This window comes from Pristiophorus japonicus, chromosome 1, assembly GCF_044704955.1.
Source record: "Pristiophorus japonicus isolate sPriJap1 chromosome 1, sPriJap1.hap1, whole genome shotgun sequence".
Classification (NCBI taxonomy): Eukaryota; Metazoa; Chordata; class Chondrichthyes; family Pristiophoridae; genus Pristiophorus; species Pristiophorus japonicus.
This window is the reverse complement of record NC_091977.1, coordinates 189858762-189875179: the sequence shown is the minus strand read 5'-3', so window position 1 is coordinate 189875179 and position 16418 is coordinate 189858762. Positions and strand designations below refer to the sequence as shown.

Sequence of the window (16418 nt, the reverse complement as noted above, 5' to 3'; positions counted from 1 at the left end):
AGGTCATTGAGCGGTGGTGCTTTTGTCGTGCATATGCTGTGTGTAGCGCTGGGCTCACCTCGTCACCCCCTAGTACCCCCTACTCCTCTAACAACCTCATGTGTGTCTTGCAGCTCAGCCCACAGCGTGGCCCCAGGCAAGGCCACAGAGGCCAGAAGGTGGGAGTGTGGGGCAGGAGTCGACGGAAGATCCTACTACATCTGGTGCTGAGGAGCTCTGATTGTCGCCCGTCAATCCGCTGGATCTGTTCTCGACGGATGAGAGCGCAGGCTTCGAAGAACCTGCATCACCACGCTCCAGAACCCATTCCACCCCAAGGCCATCTCGTGGTCCTCCGGTCATTCCTGCCTCCACTCTGGAGATGCCGGCCCCAAGCACCTCTCCACCCCATTTGTCCCCAGGACGGCGCCGACCCCGCGGAGGCCTCGTGGACGCAGCAGGTCTGTTCGACGAGCGTGACATGACAGCGGAGAGATGGTTCAGTTGTCCAGGAGGACTGTAGACATTGGTGACCAGCTCATCGAGGCTTTGGGGGACATATCCTGACACCTGGTCACCAGGACCGAGTACATTCCACGCATGGTGGAGTCCCTGGATGTGATAGCCAGGAACACTGCTGCCATAGCCCTCCCACTGGACCCAGAGCAGCACTCCACCCATAGGTTCCGCACTACCACTGCGAATGACAGATGCGAGCAAGGACCAAAATCCTGCTTCTGGATCAGAGAATGTTGCCCCCTCGGCATCCCCAGCTCTCGTACCCGTCCAACCAACGCATCTGCCTTCATCCACCCCCCATAAGGCACCGCCTGAGGAGCTCCTCGGCCAGGCGCCGTGGAGCGAGGAAGGGAAGGGGTAGAGGTGGGGAGGAGAGGGGGGAAGGAAAGTGAGGTGCATGTGCGCAGGTGATGGCTGTGTTATATCTCCATCTGGGTGTATGCAATTTGTTGCAATGTATGGGGGCTGGGTACCACGCTCCTGCTTTGCCTTTGTATTCTGTGTTGCTGGACATGTTGACCATGTGATTTGTGTCAATGGTGGGAAAAGTGGGATGTGGGCGGGGGTTGGGCGTTATTGGCTGTGTTACTTATGATTTCAGCCCAAGGTTGGTGTTAAACTTTTGTTATTGAACATAACTTTGTTGCGCATTGTCTCAGATAGCTGGACCGTTACACACTGGTAATTCGTTACTTGAAAGAGTTAAATACAACTTGACATCAATCAACGTAAACTTTAACTGGCACCAAGGTGATGGGCACCATTGATGTCTGAGCTGCACACACACAGCAGTGTGTCAGCGTTGTCACTCACATCAGCGCTCTTTCAGGCAAATCTTTCCGATATCAGCTCTTCACGTAAGAGTGGGATTTAACAAATGCCAGCCACACCGCTGGCTTCGGTCCCGGTTAGCTCCACTTTTTGTGGCCAGTTTTATGAGCAGGCGATAGTCTGAGTGATATGTGTGCGAGGTGGTGAGATTGACGGTGGGCAATTTCCATGGCCGCTAGATTGGGTAAATATGCTCTTTACAACAAAAAACAGTCACCAGGCGTTATTATTGAATCTCGGCGTTAAGTTCATGAGGAAAGCAATGCTGGGTGATAATATGGGTGGTGTAATCGCCCATTCTGTTGATTCCACCCAAAAAAGTGGGCGGGTGGTAATATTTTTTCTGGAGGTTCCAGCCCAGAGAGTTGTTGTGATCTGAAATGCACTGCCTGAAAGGGTGGTGGAAGCAGATTCAATCGTAACGTTCAAAAGAGAATTGGATAAACACATGAAGGGGAAAAAAATTACAGTGCTGTGGAGAAAGAGCAGGAATTAATTGGATAGCCAGCACAGGCACGATGGGCCAAATGCCCTCCTTCAGTGCTGTACCATTCTTTGATTCTATAAAGCAATGGTCACTTGTCTGCAACTCCATTGGTGTAAACCAGCAACAGATTGGTAACCAAAAATCATGATAGAGCAGACCAAAGGAAATCTCTACAATGCTTATAAAACCCAATAAATCAAATATGTGATGGCAACTTTGACAAAATACCTGATCCTGGTTTTGTAGAGTGGTTTCGAGGTCAAGATAAGCGGTCACGGGGTTGGGGCTAATATATTAGCATGGATAGAGGATTGGCTAACAAAAAACAGAGTCGGGATAAATGGGTCATTTTCCGGTTGGTAAACAGTGACTAGTGGGGTGCCGCAGGGATCGGTGCTGGGGCCTCAACTATTTACAATCTATATTAATGGCTTGGATGAAGGGACTGAGTGTAATGTAGCCAAGTTTGCTGATGATACAAAGATGGGTGGGAAAGCAAGTTATGAGGAGGACACAAAGAATCTGTAAAGGGATATAGACAGGCTAAGTGAGTGGGCAAACATTTGGCAGATGGAGTATAATATGGGAAAGTGTGAGGTTAACCACTTTGGCAGGAAAAATAAAAAAGCAAATTAGTTAAATTGGGAGAGTTTGCAATATGCTGCAGTACAGAGAGACCTGGGGGTCCTTGTGCACGAAACACAAAGTTAGTATGCAGGTACAGCAAGTAATCAGGAAGGCAAATGGAATGTTGGCCTTTATTGCAAGAGGGATAGAGTATAAAAGCAGAGAAGTCCTGCTACAACTGTACAGGGTATTGATGAGACCACACCTAAAGTACTGTGCACAGTTTTGGTCTCCTTATTCGAGGAGGGATATACTTGCATTGGAAACAGTTCAGAGAAGGTTCACTAGGTTGACTCTGGAGATGAAGGGGTTGACTTATAAAGAAAGGTTGAGCAGGTTGGGCCTATACTCATTTGAGTTTAGAAGAATGAGAGGTGATCTTATTAAAACATATAAGATACTGAGGGGACTTGACGGGGTAGATGCAGAGAGGATGTTTCCACTCGTGGGGGAATGTAGAACTAAGGGGCATAGTTTTAGAATAAGGGGTTGTCCATTTAGAACTGCGATGAGGAGTAATTTCTTCTCTGAGGGTAGTAAATCTATGGAATTCTCTGCCCCAGAGAGCTGTGGAGGCTGGGTCATTGAATATATTTAAGGCGGAGATAGACAGATTATTGAATGATGAGAGTGAAAGGTTATGGGGAGTGGGCAGGGAAGTGGAGCTGAGTCCAAGATCATGATCTTATTAAATAGCAGAGCAGACTCAAGGGGCCAAATGGCCGACTCCTGCTCCTATTTCTTATGCTGTGTCACCACTTTTACCCTTGCTCTAACCCGGACATTGCATCCACTGTAATATAGTTGGCAATCTCAATATTGGCTGTAGATATTGTCTGGTCAGCTGCACAGAATGCAAAGAATAAGCTCAAGGATGTGTGCAGTTAACTATGAATTCAGGCAAACTTATGGGGAAGAAACTTTTAGGGGCTCCAATGCTCCTTCAAAAGTAGCGGGCCTACCCAATGAAACAGATATGGATATGTAATCTCTTAATGGCCATTCCTCTCTTGCCTCTGTAGAGTTCATAACAATGGCCAGCAAGAACAGCATAACCATGAAGGATAAGGAATAAAACTTCCAGGGAGAAAATAAAGTGGACTGAACTTTACGAACCCCTAATAATTTCTTCTCAACTTTCAAAATGCTAAACGTCTGCAAGTGATTTTGTATAGTTGTCTATGCTGCTACAAAACAATAAAGGGAGAGAGCGGGCAGGGAGAGAGCGAGGGAGAGAGCAAAAGAGAGAGAGAGAGAGAGAGAGAGAGAGAGAGCCAGAGCGGGCGGGGAGAGCGAGAGAGAGAGAGCCACAGCGGGTGGGGAGAGCGAGAGAGAGAGAGAGCCACAGCGGGTGGGGAGAGCGAGAGAGAGAGAGAGCCAGAGCGGGCGGGGGGGCGCGAGCGAGAGCGGGCGGGGGGGGCGCGAGCGAGAGCGGGCGGGGGGGGCGCGAGCGAGGGCGGGGGGGGCGCGAGCGAGAGCGGGCGGGGGGGGCGCGAGCGAGAGCGGGCGGGGGGGGCGCGAGCGAGAGCGGGCGGGGGGGGCGCGAGCGAGAGCGGGCGGGGGGGCGCGAGCGAGAGCGGGCGGGGGGGCGCGAGCGAGAGCGCGCGAGCGAGGGCGGGCGGGGGGGCGCGAGCGAGAGCGGGCGGGGGGGGCGCGAGCGAGAGCGGGCGGGGGGGCGCGAGCGGGCGGGGGGGCGCGAGCGAGGGCGGGCGGGGCGCGAGCGAGAGCGGGCGGGGGGGGGCGCGAGCGAGAGCGGGCGGGGGGGCGCGAGCGAGAGCGGGCGGGGGGGCGCGAGCGAGAGCGGGCGGGGGGCGCGAGCGAGAGCGGGCGGGGGGGCGAGAGCGGGCGGGGGGGCGCGAGCGAGAGGGGGGCGCGAGCGAGAGCGGGCGGGGGGCCGCGAGCGAGGGCGGGCGGGGCGCGAGCGAGAGCGGGCGGGGGGGCGCGAGCGAGAGCGGGCGGGGGGGGCGCGAGCGAGAGCGGGCGGGGGGCGCGAGCGAGAGCGGGCGGGGGGGCGCGAGCGAGAGCGGGCGGGGGGGCGCGAGCGAGAGCGGGCGGGGGGGGCGCGAGCGAGAGCGGGCGGGGTGGCGCGAGCGAGAGCGGGCGGGGGGGGCGCGAGCGAGAGGGGGGGCGCGAGCGAGAGCGGGTGGGTGGGCGCGAGCGAGAGTGGTGGCAGGGGGGGTGCGAGCGAGAGGGGGGGCGAGAGCGGGTGGGGAGGGCGCGAGCGAGGCGGGCGGGGGGCGCGAGCGAGAGGGGGCACGAGAGAGGGAGCGGGCGCGGAAAGAGCGAGAGCGGGCGGGGAGCGAGAGAGGTCGGGCTGACGGGGAGTGAGTGCGCTGGGAGAGGGCGGGGACAAGGGGAGAGAGGAAAGGGGAGGGGGTAGCGAGCAGGGTGCGGCGGGCGAGGAGGCGAGAGGGAGAGGGCTGGGGGGAGAAGGGAGCGAGGGATGGGGAGGAAAAGAGAGCAAGGGATGGGGGTGCGGGGGAAGGTATGAGGGGGCAAGGGAGTGAGGGGGCTGAAAGACACATTAATATAGCATCTTTCTCGAGATAACTCGGCTCTTCTTCGAAATAGTGTCATGAGATCTTTTATGTCCACCTGAGAGAGCTGGCAGGGCCTCGGCTTAATGTCTCACCTGAAGGAGGGCACCACCAACAGTGCAGTGCTCCCTCAGCCCTGCACTGGAGTGTCAGCCTAGATTTATGTGCAGACATCACGGGAGTGGGAGTGGAGTAGGAAGAAGAGAAGGGGCGGGGGGGAGGGAGAAGAGAAGGGGGGGGGAGAAAAGAAGAGGGGGGGGAGGGAGAAGAGAAGGGGGGGAAGAGAGAGGAGAGGGGGGTAGGAGAGGAGGGGGGGAGGAAGGGGTAGAGGAGAGGCGGGGGAGAGGAGAGGCGGGGGGGAGGAGAGGAGGAGGGGGGGGAGGAGGAGGAGGAGGGGGGGAGGAGGAGGGGGGGGAGGAGGAGAGGGGGTGGAGGAGAGGGAGGGGGGGAGGAGAGGGGGGTGGAGGAGAGGGAGAGGGAGAGGGGAGAGGGGGGGAGGAGAAGGGGGGGAGAGGGAGAGGGAGAGGGGGGGAGGGAGGAGGGGGGGGAGAGAGGGAGAGGGGGGAGGAGGAGAGGAGAGGGGGGAGGAGGAGAGGGAGGGGGGGGAGGAGAGAGGGTGGGGGAGAGGGGTAGGGGGAGGAGGTGGGGGGGGGTAGGGGAGTTGTACCCCGAAGGGCGAAAGGACGAGAATGGAATGGGGGGGGGGAAAGAGAGTGGCGTCTGAAGGTGGGAGGGGAGAATGATGGAAGGGGAGCAAGGGGAGGGGAGAGGAAAGAAGGTAAAGGGTGGGGGGGAGGGAGCGAGAAATTGAGGAAAGGTGAGAGAGAGAGAGAGTGAGAGAGAGAGCGCGAGATGCTTCCACTTTCACCAAATTGTACAAAATACACAGGACTGTTAAGATAGTCGGTACATAACTAGATTCCCTCACAGGTTCAAAATGCTCGCCAGTGGCTGCCTGTCTCTGCTGCAGTTTTGTCAGTGTCTGATTGGCCCTGGAAAGGTAACATGCGTTTGTCCTCTGGTAAGCTCAGGACCGTCCGCAATCGGTGAGCGCCACAGGGTATAGAGTTTCTGATTGACATCGATAATATTAAGATTTATTGAAGTATGTTTCACTTGGTTGAAGTAGAACTTGCATTTAAATTATTATACAAGTGAGTTGGGCATTTATCAAGTTGTTTATTGGTCACCCTTATTGGTCCATTAAAAACTGGGTATAATCAGATACCCAGATCAAAAACACCATTCACCATGACTGTTCCCATTCACATAACTATATACACTCCTTTAAAAAAAACAAAATCAAATCAAAAATTCACATAATGCCTCTGCCCATCCCATTTTCCAAATAATCCCCCTCCCTTCTTGTATACCCTGATGCACCCCACCAGACCTCAACAATAGAACTGATCTAGGATATACCCATTTTCACTAGCAGGCTGCACTACAACAGCCCAAACCCCTGCCCACCACAGCACGGCCCAGCTGACACTCTGTGTGAAGAACATTGTTACTGGGAAGCAAGCAAAACAATTTGTGGACCTCAGGCCTAAACCTCTACTCCTGGTCCACTTCTGATGAAACAGGCCAAACTGACCAGTAAAGAGTGGCAAGAGCCCAATCCACGTTGTTGCTCACTGGAGATTTGTAGACATTGTTTAAAAAAAAATACCTGTGTTGCAGACAGGAAACTAGGCAAAATAGAAAGCTGCAGCAGGGCAAAAAAGGGTCAGAGGCAGCAAGAAAGATAATAAAATAAAAATTGCAGATATAAGGATAAATACACTGATGTTATTCAGAAACTGGAAACTACTGTTGTTCAGGTTTGCCAATACTGAAGAGAATTTTTTACTTTGCCTTGGTATCAATGTATTTACATAAAATTGCTTTAACGACATGAATGTGTGTGATTTTCCAGCATAGAGCACAAAGACGAGATTTCCCATTGTATCTAATAAATAGAGGCAAAGAAGTGGTGGAAGGAAGATGATACACACACGGAGGAATAAAGACTATCTCGGAGAGAAAGAAAATTAAAAATATCTTCTGGAAACTGATTAATAAACAAATGGGAATGGACCAAAATCTTCCAGGAGACTGGGACAATAGGAAAAGACAAATCAACCTGCAAGAGGCAATGAAGATTGGAAGCAGAAAAATACAACATACACGGAACTGGAATATTTAAAAAAAACTTCATTCACCCTAACTTTGATATGGAACAGATTTAAAATAGAGACATTCTACCTTTCATAAAGGACCCCATTATTTTAAAAGCAACATCATTGTTTGTTCGTTTGCAATAAAGGTTGAGGGAAATTTTCAGCTTTAAAACAGAGGAACACCAAGGAATGCAGGCACACAAAGCTGCAAATACATTGCTTGCTCCACACACACAGTACTTTTTGTTTAAATAATTCAAAATGCTTAAAAAATAGGAAGCTTCACATAACCAAAACTGAAAAAAGTTATGCTAATTTATACATTGCTGTCAAAGATCTCAACACAAATTTCCCCATGGCTTGGTCACCTTTTACAAAGTCGACAACTGAATGATCCAGCTAGACTGAAATCCACCTTTTGAAGGAAACATTGCAACATATACTAGAACTTAGAAATCCCTCTTTCAGATTTCTCAATGGCTGCAGATACACACTTGGAGATATTTAGCTCTTCGCTCAAGCAAATCAGAGTTATTATTATACCCCATCTACCTCGCAGCACTGCCTCCCACGAAAATCACACCTTCAGCCTTACTAATATGAATAAGGTGACTCCAGCTCTTCAGGCAAGGTTCCACTGCCTGTCCCTGCACCATCACTGACAAAGCTCAACAGCTAGCTCCACAGCCTTGCCATCATTTTAATTCTACCCAGAGGTGGATTGTTCTCTGTAAAACTCAGGATGAAAGAAACAAAGACTTACATTTATATATCGCTTTTCACGACCACCAGACGTCTCAAAGCTCTTTACAGCCAATGAAGTACTTTCGGAGTGTAGTCACTGTTGTAGAGGTAATGTGGGAAACACAGCAGCCAATTTGCGCACAGCAACTCCCACAAACAGCAATGTGATAATGATCAGATAATCTGTTTTGTTATGTTGATTGAGGGATAAATATTGGCCAGGACACTCCTCTGCTCCCTCAGCACTGCACTGCAGTGTCAGCCTAGATTTATGTGCTCAAGTCCCTGGAGCGGGATTTGAACCCACAAAACATCATGACTCAGAGGCGAGTGTGCTACCCACTGAGGCGCAGCTGACACAGGAATGCATTGGTGAATTTGGGAGAGAAATTGGGCTGATTTGTGCCTCCCGTTAGTGTCCCCGAGGTGCGGTAACGAGGTGCTAAGGGCTTACCGACCTGGTGGGTTTGCGCTGGCACTAAAACTTACTGCCTCGATCTCTTGCACTCCGCAGATCGTGACGTCATCCGGTGCGCAGTGGCCTGTTACCGCTCCGGATGCATTATTCGCTTCCGCCACCTGCAGCATTGCGGGTGTCAACAAAGGCAGCTGCAGGAGGTGTTGTCAACTTGGCTGGCCACTTGGGGAGCGCTAATTAAAAACAGTGGTGGTCAGGTCGGTCAAAATGTATTTATGTCCCCATTCTGGAGCTTCCTGTTTTCTTTTGTTTTTGATTGTTCAGCCCTGCACTTTCGTAGAGTGTGCAGCACTCCTATACGTATAGTGTAGGTGCCATCCCCCACCAGATACAGCCTGAAGATGCCCTCAATGCAGCGTTGACCCTTCCCTTTAATGACGAGGAGCTTGTACGGACGGCAGCGCTGCCCTGAACATTGCTCAGCACTACCGATACCGCCCCTCTATCTCCCTTTAGTGCTCCAAGAGAAGTGGTAGCGTTTGATTTAGTGCTCTACTTCCCTATTGAGCACTAAAGCGAAAGTTCCCAGCAGAATCAAATCGTTACCGCCCAGCGATACTTTTGCACTCCCACAAAAGTTATTGCCCCAAACGGGTGCTATGCAAATTCTAACCCTTTATAGCAGCTACACAAACATACTTGGACTGGTGTTGACAAATGTGTTCGAGCAACAAAGCAAATTATGCACAAGGGAAATGGCTCATATGAAGGGACACCTAAATTGTGTATTACTTGACCTGGGCACGAGAATGTTTTAGTTTATACTGGTAAGTTTGTTTAAATGAAATCATTTTGGATTAGATTGTCAGTTTTGCTCTGTTGGTAGTACTCCCCTGTATCAGACAGTCATGGGTTCAAACACTGCTCCAGGACCCGAGCACAGGTTGACACTTCAGTCCAGTGCTGAGGGATTGCTGCACTGTCAGAGGTGCCGTCTTCTGGATGAGACTTTAAACCAATGTGCCATCCGCTTATTCTGATGGATGTAAAAGATCCCATATAATTCCTCAAAGAATTTTAGGGAATTTTCATAGTGTCCCAACCAATATTCATCCCTTAACCAATACCATCAAAAAAAATTAATGGTCATTCCTCTCGATGCTGTTTTTGGGACCTTACTGTTGGCTACTACATTTCCTTCATAACAATGATCACATTTCAAAGAATAATTCATTGGTTGTGAAGCACTGAGGTATTCGAAGGATGTGAAAGGCATTATATATCTGCAAGTTCTTTTTCTGTTGTTACAATTCACTCACTGAACTTATACATGAAGAAAGGCCACATCAATAAAGTACCTGAAGCAGCAAGTGCCTACGGATCCATAGCCCAACAAAAGCCACCAATTTCGAGAGAAAACAAAACTACACATAACACCAAAACAATGTTTGCAAAAGATGTCTCACTCTGAAATTTCACCACAAGTCATAATATACATGTCCACCAAAAAGCTTCAACAACAACAAAAAGTCTATGATCTGGGCAGCCTACTGTCCCAGCTATAGGAGCTCTGTGCATTCAGGTGACCCTCATGAAGAACAGAAAAATACATAATGAATGAACACACGGCCTACTCTTGCTCCTATTTCTTATGTTCTTATGTTCTAACAGCTGGACGTCAACTACCAAAGTACTCCAATCACCAAACATTACCTGAAACACTAGCAGCTAGAATTTGTCACAGGCCTATGTGGGACAAAATATTTCCATGTTTCTCTTAAATTAATACCACCTGCTGCTACACCAACAGCCTACTACTAACCAAATGGCTCTCCAGTTTGAACAGGGCATGCAAATTCACCTCAGCGGAAGATGTTGGAGATTATAAATTACATTCTCAAAAAAAAATCACTCAACTGACGCGAAGGAAATCACCATACTTGTTTTATTTCTAATCAGTTTCCCACTGCCTCCCCCTTTCTCAATCCACAATATTCTACGCAGATTGGAAGTTGGGAAAACCTAATCACTGCACTCAAGGTAATTCAAAAGCAAAACACTATAGATGCTGGAAATCTGAAATAAAAACAGAAAATGCTGGAAATACTCAGCAGGTCAGGCAACATCTGTGGAGAGAGAAACAGAGTTACTCTGCTTCTCTCTCCACAGATACTGCCTGACCAGCTGAGTATTTCCAGCATTTTCTGTTTTTATTTCACTCAAGGTAATTGTTTGATCAAGTGTCTTGAAAGTCCAGCTAAGTGATGCACAAGAGAACGACTCTTCAAACAACTTATCTCCTCCTCCGGACCGAGTCCTACCAGACTAAAACTACTCTGCTTTGTGAAGCCAGAGCAAAACATCTTTGAGACGCGACCGATATTTGAATTCAAGTTTCCCCAAATGGCAGCCAAATATTCTAACATTGTAGGACCAAGTCAACCTGAAAATAGACATGTCCTAAAGGGGTTATAATAGGTTCACTTTTGAGTGTGGGACTTACATCATCAACTATGAAGAAAAGCACAGCAATGGCTAATGCCTGCATTTCTCCACCACTTCAGATGCAGGCACACCTCTTGTTAACACACAGAATACTATCAACAGTTACAAAAATGTCCATGATCTGGCCAACCTACTGTCCCAGCTATAGGAGCTCTGTGCATTCAGGTGGCCCTCATGAAGAGCAGAAAAATACATAATGAATGAACACATTGTATACATTCCACCTTAGCAGCCACAATCTAAACGCATTTATTTCTAACCCCCTGACTAGTGCGAGCAAGTAACTATTTTAAAAGGCACCCAAGTAAAGAACTGTTTTTTCTCAGAACAATACATACTTTTCTTTGATTTCCTGAGAGGCAAAACATATATATGCCCTTACAAACAATAATAATATTTATACCTCAAAGATTTGCATGGTCATTAGTATCCTTTGCCATTTACCAGTAATAAATGTTCTTCCTCCCCAAAAAATGTGAGAAGAATACATTCCCTAAAGTATGGACAAGTAATAATATAAAAATTACAAGGGCCAGATCTGGAACACCTCTCATTTGTCATATACAAAGAGAACACATACAAACATTTTGCCCTGAGAGAGTAAGAACATTTTACATCATCTCATCTTCATAAAACATCAAACCTCAGGGAGTGATCTAAAGCACAAAAGCTATAATTTTGTGCAAGAGTAATATCTATCAAGAATAGTTGAGCCATATTGTACTCCAGAAATGAACCAGTACAGTACAATCCTTATTGTAAATACAGTGCTGGCACCTAAAAAGGACAATAAATGGGGCAAAAGCAAGTCATTTTGTTAATGACATTCAGCAATGAAAGACATTGCATTTGCAACCTATAGTAATTAACCTAGGATAATTTAACACCACCCAAGATATACAACACATATTTGATTTAGTCAGGTTTTAGATGTAACCACCCATCAGTGAGAATCGCTGGTAAGCTAATTATTTACAACCACATTAGATACAACCCCATCCGCCACCCTTTGCAAAACTGGAAAAAAAATCTCCAATAGTATGTCTGTTCTGGTGTTTTTTAAATTAATATATGTACGGATGACTGCTGCTAACTCACAAGTAAAAAATAAATGGGGCATCGAGCAGTTTGGAACAGTAGCTCAGATCTCATTGTTTGCTCGGACTGGTTCACCCCCACCCTGCAAAATGCACAAAACCAATGGTGCTCTTATATATAAAGAAAGAAAGAGTAAGTGATGGAGTCACACATACACAAAAGATGCAGCACATACCCAAAAAAAAACAGGCAGTGTGGAGAAAGTTTCGCGAGCAGTGAAGGGCTAAACTTCCGGGGTATGTCGCGCTGCTGCGGCGGGAGGCAGCGGGAAGAGTAAATGCTATTCAGCGCAGCCGGTTTCAAGTCGCCCTTGCAGGGGAATTACTGTAGTCTGTGCAGGACTCCCTCTAACTGCATTCGCCCAACAGGGGAAACGCACATTGTAAACACGCAGCCGTGCTGCGTTAAAAGTTACTCCGTCTCGACGCTGCCGACTGCAAATGCAAGCTCTTGCATTGCTTTTTACCTTGCAATTTGTCGCGGCGGTTTTTCTGGCGCTCCTCTTGTAGCAAGCAGGGCTTTAGATATTTTATAATCCCCTACAGGGTTGTAATGGGACACTCCAAAAATTTATTCTTGGGAAGACTGACAGCCGGGGTCAAGAAACAGCTGTTGAAGTTAATGCTTCTTCCTCCCCCACTGTCTGACAGCAGTGGCTTGCCACAACAAAGTTGGGTGCCAGCAGCATATTTAAAGATGTGGTGCATCCCGTGTTTCAGTCACATACAATGTAAAATACTATTAGATGTAATGAGCATTTATATTTCGGGATAATTCCAAAAAAATGAAGCCAGCCGCAGAGCTGTTTGAACCTATGTCATTTTCTCTCTTATCAGGTCCGTCTGTTCAAAAAGATTTTGTCAGGTGATTTTAAATTCTGCAACATATAAAACGATAAACAAAAAAAGAAAGTTTGCTGAATGCAGAAAGAAAATTAAATTGCATAGACTGTGAAGGTCAGGTCACAGATTTAATTATAAATGTGTATATATAATTACAATTTTTTAAAGAAAACAAGTTTTAATAAGTTAATGTCATCCCTCTTTTAGGCCCTACCTCCCCCACCTGCCCTCCATCCTTTTCCAATACAATATTTGCAGCTTGCAAGTGACCAGGAAATCTGCTCCCAGGCCTCTACAAATGAGCACATTTCTGTTGGAAGATACATGATGAAAAGGGACAAAATAACTCATCCACTGATTTTCCCACCAGACTGCCGCTCTGAAGTCTGCACCTCCCCAGTAGCCACACTTCTATCAGGCACAAACAGAATTGATACGGGCAGTGACCTCCTTTCCTATCCGTCTATAGCATTGTGCATTGGTACGCTGACTATCCACTGCTGCATATTTGATTTATGCCATAAAATGTTATCAAATAATGGCATCTTTAACTAGTTATTAACTTTAAATGTAATTTTCATGTTTGAGTTGTAAGCCTAGCAATTGCTGGCAGGGTAAAGAATTCATTGCTGGACAGCAGTGTTGGGAATCCACTATCTCACCTAGTTCCTCCCTGCTCTACATCTGTCAGGATAGTGCTGTAGCACTTTTGAGCTGGTGTGTTATAGCACCAATAATGTGTGTTAGCCTTTTTTTAAAAAAATTGTTCCTTGGATGTGGGCATCGCTGGCAAGGCCAGCATTTATTGACCATCCCTTGAGAAGGTGGTGGTGAGCCGCCTTCTTGAATTGCTGCAGTCCATTGTGAAGTTACTCCCACAGTGCTGTTAGGGAAGGAGTTCCAGGATTTTGACCAAACGACAATGGAGGAACAGTGATATAGTTCTAAGTCAGGATGGTGTGTAACATGGAGGGGAACTTGGAGATGATGGTGTTCCCAAGCGCCTGCTGCCCTTGAATGGCAGAACAGACTGGGCCTACTCCTATTTCTTATTTTCCATTCTTCTAGTTTCCTGTTGCTTTTAAATAACCCTGGCACAGGAGTTACAGTAAAATGAAAATATTGCAGATGCTGCCTGAGAAGCAGGCATGATACAGTGCTGGTGATCACATTTCAGTTGCACAAAACCCCATTCTGTTTGTGTAGGCTACTGTACTATGACCAGTGGTCTGCATATCCACATGGGTGCAATCAATCACTCCCAGTAATTTTGAAAAGGCAGCAATTTTGTGGAATTAGACAGTGCTGTCATACTGCTGTAGCTGGTCAGTGGAAAAGGAAATTAAGTAATTGCACCTCTTGATTAAAACATCATTCATGAACAGCAAATTGGCAGTGTCCCTTGTGTTAATCAGAAAAGAGCCAGACCCTTAACAATTGAGGCTGTGGTCACCTTGATAATCACTGGTAGTTCCAACCCTACATTTAAGGTCTTCTGTAGGTCTTTCTCAAGCAGGTGGTATAACTCCTGCTAAATCTGAGCCTTTGGTGACAGTGCTGTTCAGTCATTACCTTTGTCTGGGGCTGTAGATGTCATAGGTGGCATAGTTGTAATGTATTTAAACCTGTGTAACCTGCATGACACCTGATCACCAGAGGGCCCACCTGTTGGAGTCCCAAGGGATCCCAGCATCCCTTGGGAGCACAGTATATAAGCAGGCCACCCTAGAGGTACCTGCACTCTGGAGTCTTATTAAAGGAGCTAAGGTCACACTTGCTCATTGTACACAGTACTCAGTTTCATCCTTTATTATGAGTGTACCAATTGGCGACGAGGTAACGAACAACCACGCGAAAATGCAAAGAACAGTCAGTATCCTGGAGAAGTTCTCAGAAGGGGATGATTGGGAGGCCTTCGTGGAGAGACTCAACCAATACTGGGTGGCCAACGAGCTGGAAGGGGACGAGATCGCTACCAAAGGAAGGGCGATCCTCCTAACTATCTGTGGGGCAACAACCTATGGCCTCATGAAGAATCTTCTGGCCCCAGCAAAACTGACAAAGAAATCCTACGAAGATTTGTGTACGTTGGTCCGGGAGCATCTAAATCCTAAGGAAAGCGTTTTGATGGCGAGGTACCGGTTCTACATGTGTCAACGATCGGAGGGCCAGGAAGTGGCGAGCTATGTCGCCGAACTAAGGCGCCTCGCAGGACATTGTATGTTTGAGGGTTTCCTAGAACAAATGCTCAGAGACTTTTTTGCACTGGGCATTGGACATGAGACAATCCTTTGCAAACTGTTGATTGTAGAAACTCCGAATCTGAGTAAAGCCAGAACGATAGTCCAGGCATTTATGTCCATCAGCGACAACACCAAACAGATTTTGCAGAGTAAAGAAGTTTCGGCCAGTACTGTGCATAAAGTAACGTCGGTCTCGAGCAGAAATGTACATGGTAGAACGTACACGCCGGCTGCTGTGGCCCAACCACAATTGACCCAGAGTCCGCCATCAATCGATAATGCGAGGCAGTTAATACCTTGTTGGCGCTGCGGAGATGATCATCGGCCCCATCAATGCTGCTTCAAGCACTATGCGTGCAATGGTTGCAGAACAATGGGATACCTCCAACGAATGTGCAGGCGAGCTGCAAACCCTGCAAACCACCATGTTGCAGAGGAAAATCGATCCACTGTGGATCAGGCAGAATTGAAGACTCGTAGGTAGGAGGCAGACGTGTATGAGGTACACACATTCACTACGAAGTGTCCACCAATAATGTTGAAAGTTGAACTGAACGGTATTCCAGTATCTATGGAACTGGACACGGGGGCAAGTCAATCCATAATGAGTAAAAATGCCTTCAACAGGCTGTGGGGCAAAAAGGCACACAAGTCCAAGCTCAGCTCCATTCACACCAAACTAAGGACTTTCACCAAGTAACTAATCCCTGTAATTGGCAGTGCTGAAGTCAAAGTCTCCTATGATGGAGCAGTACATGAACTCCTGCTGTGGATTGTGCCAGGGGATGGCCCCATGTTGTTTGGCAGAAACTGGCTGGGGAAAAATCCGCTGGGATTGGGATGACATCTGAGCGCTTACGTCCGTCGATGACGCCTCATGTACCCAGGTTCTGAGCAAGTTCCCATCGTTATTCGAGCCAGGCATTGGAAGCTTCCAGGGGGTGAAAGTGCAGATCCATTTGGTTCCCGGTACGCAACCTATCCACCACAAGGCACGGGCGGTACCGTATATGATGCATGAAAAAGTGGAAATTGAGCAGGAAAGGCTGCAATGTGAAGGCATCATCGCGCCGGTGGAATTCAACAACTGGGCCAGTCCAATTGTCCCGGTACTTAAGGGGGATGGCACGGTTAGAATTTGCGGGGACTATAAAATAGTGATTAACTGTTTTTCGTTGCAGGACCAGTACCCGCTACCCAAGGCAGATGACCTATTTGCAACCCTGGCTGGAGGGAAGACGTTCACCAAGCTGGACCTGACCTCAGCCTACATGACGCAGGAGCTGAAGGAGTCTTCGAAAGCCTCACCTGCATCAACACGCACAAAGGTCTGTTCATCTAGAACCAGTGCCCATTCGGGATTCGGTCGGCTGCGGCAATCTTCCAGCGGAACATGGAGAGCCTGCTAAAGTCGGTTCCTTGTACA

At 48.1% G+C, this 16418-nt stretch overlaps 1 protein-coding gene across 5 annotated transcripts in view; it reads right to left on the bottom strand.

Annotated features, from left to right (window-relative positions):
• Positions 1-16418, bottom strand: part of atg10 (ATG10 autophagy related 10 homolog (S. cerevisiae)) — a 419083-nt gene that overhangs the window by 301883 nt on the left and 100782 nt on the right. For 2 of the 5 annotated variants that reach the window (XM_070867041.1, XM_070867373.1), the window contains exon 1: positions 12374-12512. The exons of 1 other annotated variant lie outside the window; for it this stretch is intronic. Coding sequence is in view for 1 of the 4 variants with exons in the window: in XM_070867112.1 (XP_070723213.1) it covers positions 12063-12080 (18 nt within the window). In the remaining 3 variants the exon portion in view is untranslated. Of the gene's footprint in view, positions 1-12062; positions 12168-12373; positions 12513-16418 lie in introns of those variants that run through there. 2 more of the 5 variants (XM_070867202.1, XM_070867112.1) reach the window with 2 other exon arrangements.